General features: G+C 32.0%; 1 protein-coding gene across 1 annotated transcript; it reads right to left on the bottom strand.

The window, feature by feature from the left end:
* Nucleotides 1-1062: 1062 nt before the first annotated feature.
* On the bottom strand, nucleotides 1063-5131 carry LOC143597457 (uncharacterized). The gene is made up of 6 exons (XM_077075958.1): nucleotides 4897-5131; nucleotides 3286-3339; nucleotides 3075-3155; nucleotides 2658-2727; nucleotides 2349-2437; nucleotides 1063-1376 (listed from the first exon to the last, which is right to left on the bottom strand). Exons 2-6 carry the CDS (start codon nucleotides 3286-3288, stop codon nucleotides 1233-1235), a joined length of 387 nt encoding a protein of 128 aa, XP_076932073.1. The 5' UTR covers nucleotides 3289-3339; nucleotides 4897-5131; the 3' UTR covers nucleotides 1063-1232.
* Between the last annotated feature and the right edge of the window lie 2855 nt (nucleotides 5132-7986).

Below are 7986 nucleotides of genomic sequence, written 5' to 3' on the forward strand. Positions count from 1 at the left end.
ATTTTATATGATAATTAGAAAAACATGACAGATTCATAAGTTAAGTGAAAATTCAGCTTTACATCATTTTGTTATGATGTTTGCACTGCAGTTTTCGAATACATACTGACCATATTTTCTCTTGTTATAAAAATCTGCGAGAAACTAGACTCAACAAGCTTTTCAACAATATAAAATACACCCCAAACGAACACTCCGTTGATTTAATATGAATATTCAAAGTTTAACAAAAATCTGAGTAAAAGCTGCGATTTTTAACAAAGCGTTTCTTTTCTTGATGACACAAGCAAACTCATTTCTTGATTTTAAACTCAGCTCATACATGTCTAGAAGTTTAAAACATCTAATGTAATGATCATGGACTAAGATATGTCAAGAACACTTCCAAATTCACGAAGTCATCATAAGAGCTAAGAAACTGAGCCGGACAAAGAACAATGGTACACTGGCCACCACTCTTAGCCAACAACTTAACCCTAAAATTCTGCACGCCGCCCTTAACATCTTCCCAAACAACCAGAAACCTGAAAAAATAACCCGAATAACACCCCTAACTAAAGCTCAAATCTTTAGAACTGAACCCTAATCCCTAACAATTATAAGCAATCATATCAATTTAATTAATCCATGTTAATCAAACACACAAACACCATAGATGTTTAGAAGATGGGATAACAAAGAAGGAACAATGGTTCATCAATTTAGAAAATAAAATTCGCAAACTACTATTGTAGAAAATAATTACCTGGTTACGGTTTATGAGGCAGATGAGAAAGGCAACAACGTAGCAGTTGATTGGGAGGAACATAGCGATTGTTAGATTGAGGGTTGGGAGGGATTGCAAATGAGAAAGAAAGACGTATTAGGTTAGGGCTATGGAGGTCCATTTTCTCATTCAGCGTTTTTTTTCAACTGAGCAAATCAGATGTTTGAAATTTCATTCAGAGGCTGAAAGAGATGAGGCCAAACACTCTTAATCTTAGCGATTCAGACATGGGCATCTGAATGGAATCATTCAGAGCTAAACAAACACCTCCTAAGAAACATATAAAGAAAGGATAATAGTTCCAAACCTTTGTCAAATCAAATCTAGCGTTACAACACGACAACTTGCAAATATTCAAATGTCTTACAAATCAAGTTAAGTCCTTTAGTCGCGACATTTAAAGTATTACATGTTTTTAAGAAAGTTAAGGTCCCTTTGACACCTTCATATCCTCACGAATTCGTTATCATTTAAAACTACTGTTCTTTAAGTTCGGCTTCAAACTCGAGTAATTTCTGAAAATGGGCTTCAGAAACTTCTTCATGTCCTCGCGAATTCGTTGTTTATCTTCATGAAGAAGATCCTTAGCCTCGTTAAGCCTCACTTCAACCTATCAAGTGCAAGATTAAAACACATTAGTTATAAATTTATTTTATTTGGGAAAGGAGTGTTTCAGGTCAACCAAACCCTACCCACTACATGTATCAAACTGTACACATTTCTCAACATGCACAAAAACTATACTAGAGGTCGACCTAGCTGCACGTGAGCTACTTGATATAGGCTCGCTACTTGATATACTGAGATTGACTAGGCTTGCGAGCCTAATCAAGCATGCCATTTATATAAATATAATAGCTTTATATTACATGATAAATATATACTTACATAACAAATTTTACTAATGAGGCACGTATATTGATAAACAAACACAACCAAATCGTCCTTATGATAAACTCGAATAAAGAACACACGATTCGTTGTCAAGCGACTACACACTCCAAACATTAATAACGTTCAAACAAAGCTGACTCAATACAGAACAATCCTAGACCTACATTTATATAGAATAACTCAATCATAACCCGTCACACACAACTTTAAACTACTAGATAAACCAATAAACTAAACTACAATTCAAATTGTTTCAAATTTGAAAACCAGTCAGGATTATTTCAAACATATCATATATAAATTATGATACATATAACATTATATATAGATTATTATACAAATAAAGAAAAACATATAATAAAAACTATAGTTATAAACATATAAAAACAGTTATAAAGGAATATAAAGAAGACAATGTAATACTTGAAAAAATCAATAATAAATGAGCCAAACTTGAACTTCCAAACCTATTAACGAGCCAAGATCAAGCATTTTACAGCCCTATGTACAACCCACCCACAAGCGTGAAAAAATTTCAATGTGGCTATGGTTTTTTCACATAAAGATACGATTTTTATGCAATTATTATTATATCACCATAGAAATCATCCCATTTAGCTCAAAACTCATAATAATATCCGTTTTAGTCTGCCCAATTCACATGTGAAATATGGTATGAAAAGATTACCTGCAAATCGTCAAGTTCCCCGAAAGAAAATTCTGCTAAATCCAAATTGCCATTGAACTTTTTCTTTTCTCCTCCAACAACCCATTCCCCTGCTCACAAATAACAATGTCTAATCACTTTAAGTTAATTAAAGAGATTCGAGGACATGTGATGACACTTTGGGCCAAATATTTTCCTATTAATTTGCTCGACCCGTTTGACAATTTCATTTTTGGTAAAGGTTTTAAAGTTGACCAATTTGGCCCATTTGAAATAAACTTAATCCAAATTGACCAATTATCATGTAAACTGTTTTAAATTGCCACTAACCGTTGACTTTCAATGTTATCTCACATGTGTATCCAACACGCTTCTTGTTCCTTACAGTCACCAAAAATGCCTGCAATAAATGAGATGGTAACATAAACAAAACTAAATATATATAATATTTTCTTCCATTTATATGGAATTATTTCATTTCAGGTTGTATTTTACCAAGACGGTTCAAATATAGAGACTTGCTAACTCGTTTTATTTTAAAGTTTTATTGTAACAAAAGTTGATCTGATTTTTACACCAATATGGTATTTGAAATCATACTTAAAGTATGCCAGTTAAATATTTACATAATACATAAACGAGACAAAAGCAAAATCTCGATGGGTTCAACCCAAACCGACCCATTTTGACCAGTTACCTAAATGCCCGACCTGCCCGTTTGACCAAATTCAAGAAAAAAATACTCACATCGCCTGTGCATCTAGTTACTTCTGCAATTTCTGCCTTTACAGAAGAGAACTCCAAAGAACCGACTGACAGAACTAACTCCTGAAGTATGACAAATAAAGCAAACAAAATTCAGAAGATAAATACATCTAAACTTTGGCATTTGGTCAAAGTTGACCATAGTAACAAGAGTCAACCACATAAGCATCTGTCTTAAAATAAAAAAGCAAACCATGATTCTTTCAGTTGCCCATTTATTTAAGTTCTTCTCCTCCCATGTTCCAGCCTATATATATGAGCAACTCATTAGATATCAATGTCAAATATTTAAAATATGTTCATGATTTGATTGAGAAAACAAATATTAGTAAGACTCTGAAGAACATAATTAGACTTAAACACCAGAAGATTATAAGTTAAAATGATCAAACTAATATACTTTTGTTGTTGACAACAGTTTCCAGATAGCAAAAATACTGAACTTAGTTTATTAAAATACAATGAAACTATAAATATGCAAATACAATGAAAATTATAAACTAAAAAACTGTATAAGATTGCAGAGATGAGATTACTGAGAGTTATACACAATACTCGATATGAATTCCATGCAAAAAAATGAGCAATACCTACCACATTCTAGTGACAATTACATACAATAGTATTAATAATTAACTCTTTCTATGCCTAAACATATTTACAAAAATACTACCCATCCTATAATTGCACCCAACCAAGCATTCTTTAACACGGGATTTGCTAGACCTGCACCTCTTTTGAGGACATAACTGTGTTATGAGGTCTTGGAGATGTCGTTTTAAAGTCATGGACTTTAGAGCAGTGTATGGATTTGTTTGCCTTAGCTTTAGTGTTGTTTTGACGTGTAGACTATTAGGGGAATGTATAGGTACTTTCAGAGGGGGGTTAGTGCGACTTTTTTTTTCCTCTTTGCTCTTTTATTCATAACTAGTATAGTTTGCTCACCGCTGTATGCTACTATCATTACTAGTACTTTTGTATGGTGGTTGTTTTTATTCACGTAACTACATTTTCTTTTATTGTGATTAGTTGATTACTATATCGTACCATACACGTCAAAAAAAGTTTTGGAGTTAGGGTCCCTCATCAAGAAAGGTTTGTCTGCATCCCACCTTCTCCAGAGTCCAAACCCTAACAATAGCTTTACTATAAACGGAAAGACGTGGGATTTGTCTAAGGTATAGCAACTTTCAAAAACAAATTTCATATAGTGTTTTTTAGGGGTGAGCAAAAACCAAACCGTTAACCATAACCGAGCAAAACCAACGGTTCATGTTAAATGAATCTGAGTAGCCGACCATTTGGTTATAAGTATAGTAAATGTATTCTTCCTTAACCGACTTTATTCGAACCTTATATGTTTGTGTTTTTTTCCAAATTTTATACCTTTAATTCCATCCTCTAATATTCTATTCCTTCATTTTACTACCCTAGAACATATAAAATTCACATTTCACTCGTTTATTCCACAGCGTGGAACCGGCATATTTCAGCTTTAAAACTTCATAAATAAATTTGAAACACTATAATCCAGTCATTTTCAATTCGAACAAAGTAAATAAAATGCATACACTAGACAATTAACCAAACTTAACCGAAACCGACCCATCACCGACACTTAACCGACCAATCACTAAGCCCCATAATCCAATCGACCCGACTTTGCACTCATTTAACTCCTCAAATTCACATTTTTTCCCTTGATTCAAAACCCAATCCAATCAACAAAATAACTAATTAACCAAATTCTTAACAACAACAACAACAACAGACATAATAAAGTAATTAATAATGAATGAATTACCTTATTCCAAGCAGAGCCAAGATGATTAGACTTATTATTATTCAAATCATCTTCAGGCGTGAGCTTCTTTGGAACCGGAAGCGGTGCAGCATCTTGTTTAGCTTCTCTGACCCAATACGTATAAGACGACGTCGTAGTAGTGGACTAAACATTCTCCATCTTATTATTGTCAGATGACACCACACCGCCTCCCTCCATCTAATCCAAGAATCTTGGATTCACAAAAAGATCAGATTTTGAGGAGATGGGTTTGAAGATCGAACCTGAGTTGATTTGATTTGAGGGAGAATGTGAATTAATTAGGAAGTGAAGAGTGTGGTCTTGGGTTGACTGAGATAGAAGCTTCTGGAGGCTCAAGATTTTGTTTGCTGCATGTGGAGCTTCTAGGAAATTGATTTTGCTATTTATTTATATTATTAAAGATTGTTAGGACTTAGGACCTACGAGTAGAGTCTAGAAACAACCATTACACAAGTTTCAATGACTTACTCAACGAGCCCACTTAAAAGCGTTTTCTGACACGTGGTGTTTTAATTAGTAATGGCTGTTTTGTAAAAATTGATGTAGCGATAAAAATACTCAAAACTCCTTTGCAATCATTACTTTTTCTCACTCTCACTCACAACACTCTTTTGTGTACACAACGAGCACCTCCAAAACTAGGCACAACTAGGGGGTGATGTTCCCCTCGTTTTCCTCTCCACAACCTGATCTAGTCTTTTGCCCAAATGATATGTTTGATAAGCAATAATGATGTACAAATTTAATGGACCATTGAAAGTGATTGAAAAAAAATGTTTGGTTAATCAATAAAATGGAATCATCGATTATGCAAGAAATCTCATGCCTTCAAAACACAACAAAACCATTCATCTGCACCCACACCATGTTTTTTTATCAAATTTTCTCTTTCACCCTACTTACTCGGCACCTCCATTGTTGCCACCACGACTAGCATTACTGCCGCCAATGCCATGATTAGCATCTTACCACAATCACCACAGCCACCACTACCGCCGCCATCACCCCATTTTTTTTGTTTTGGTAAAATTTTTTTAGGCATGAGTATTTTTGTTATTTGTATTTCATTGATGCATCTTTTCATGTCTATCAAGCAATGAACTACAAATCATGCAACAATGAAGTGTTAATGGTGCATTTCATTCCTTTGTTTATTTCATTATATTGTCTATTTATTTACCCCCTTATCAAACAAACCATATGACTACAAACCATGCACTACGAACTCATTTTACCTTAAACTACCATAATTGATAGCATCGCTTATGTCAAGTTCTCTAAACCATTTTTCTTTTTTTAATTAAATATAAATTATATATTTACAAATGCATATAAAAACAACGTAACTACGTGTTGATGGATATTGATAAGTCGAGTTGGAAGAAATTGGTTTTAAATAGAAAAAAAATTTAATATATGAATAAATTGTATTTATGTAGGATAAAATTTTCGTGTGTAGGTTATATGTTTTCGTGTGCATGTGTATTTTATTGATGATGAATTTTGTGTATAGGTTATATGTTTTCTAATTCTTAGAACAAGTGTAGGCTATATGTTTTTGTGTATGTTGTATATTTTTTTATTGATATTTAATGCAAACACGTGTAAAATAGTTTTTTGTGTTATTTATCACAATGTAACTACATGTTCATAGATATTAATACATTGAGCTGGAAGTAATTGGTTTTGGGTAGAAAGAAATTTTAATGTATGAACAAATTGTACTTATGTAGGATAAAAATTCAAGAGACAAAAAATAAGTTATAAAAATAAATGAATTCTTAATATTTTTCAATTATAGTAATTTGATTAGTTATATTAGTTAAATAGATAACTATTATGGCATATTAGTTATATTAATTGAAGAGAGATGATAAATTTATACTTTCTTAATTTATTTTTAAGCTTTTAAAACCTAAAATAAAACTAGTGGCTTATATTCTTTCTCACAATTCTTGCAGGAATATCATTTCTCTTCTGAATCATCATATATATATATATATATATATATAACTATTATAATAAACTAAATGTAACGAATATAAAAAAACAAATACAAATTGTATCGCTTGGGATAAGTGATGTGATGCGTTGACTGCAGGTAAAATGATAACTGATTTGGGATTTTAGGTTTCGCACAAGATCGTATTTTAAATTTATAAAAGTGATTTATACTAAGACTAAACACACACAAAATAGGCAAGTGTACCTATCATATATGTAGAATAATATTGGTAAGAACCAAATATCGATTCGTGGACACAAATGTTTCTAATAGTGAATCTTCGTCTTACTTTAATCGGAGAGTTTAATCTTTTTTGAGGTTGAATTTTAAACTTTTAATAAAATAGAAATACTTATATATAATATATAGGTGACAAAAAGAGAAATTATAAGTGAGTAATTCAATTATATGAAAGCGATTCTAAGATCAACAATCCATTCCATTGTTCCTTAATGATTATTTAATAAACATGTGATAAACTTGTCCTAATAATATATGATAGAATAGTCCCTCATTTCTAAGTGAACATATTCTATGACATAAAAGAAAGTAGTATGCACATTTTAAAGCCCATCATTTCCTAATGCCTTGCTATCACGAGAATGTCAATTTAAGTAGACTAGAAGTTTGGTATAATAGAACGATTAGGATAGACTTCGATTTCTCAAATACCAATCCTAACAACTTCGAGTGGTTGTAGTTAACTCACACAATCTCCCCTTCGTGGATTTATTAGGTTATAGTTACACATTCCATTAACATATGATTTCTTTAACTAGCATGACAACCTAAGCAATCGTGTTAACAATGTTATTTTAGAGTTATCATAACTAGAGAAATAGATCACAACTTATATCTCATCATTTCTTAGTACGACATAAGATGTTTTATCTTGAATAAGTTATCAAAGTTTTCTTTTTACCATTTCTAGTTTCCAAAAACATGAGTTAACATGAATGATTATTAACTTTGATGTATTGAGTTAAAGTGATAAAACATTTCTTCATCAAAGGATAATTGCAAAATAACCATGTACTATAACAAACTAAACCACATGTTTAACA

Source organism: Bidens hawaiensis, unplaced genomic scaffold (genome assembly GCF_021521415.1).
Source record: "Bidens hawaiensis isolate Kalapana, Puna unplaced genomic scaffold, B.hawaiensis_p1.1 tig00048325_1, whole genome shotgun sequence".
In the NCBI taxonomy this organism is placed as follows: Eukaryota; Viridiplantae; Streptophyta; class Magnoliopsida; order Asterales; family Asteraceae; genus Bidens; species Bidens hawaiensis.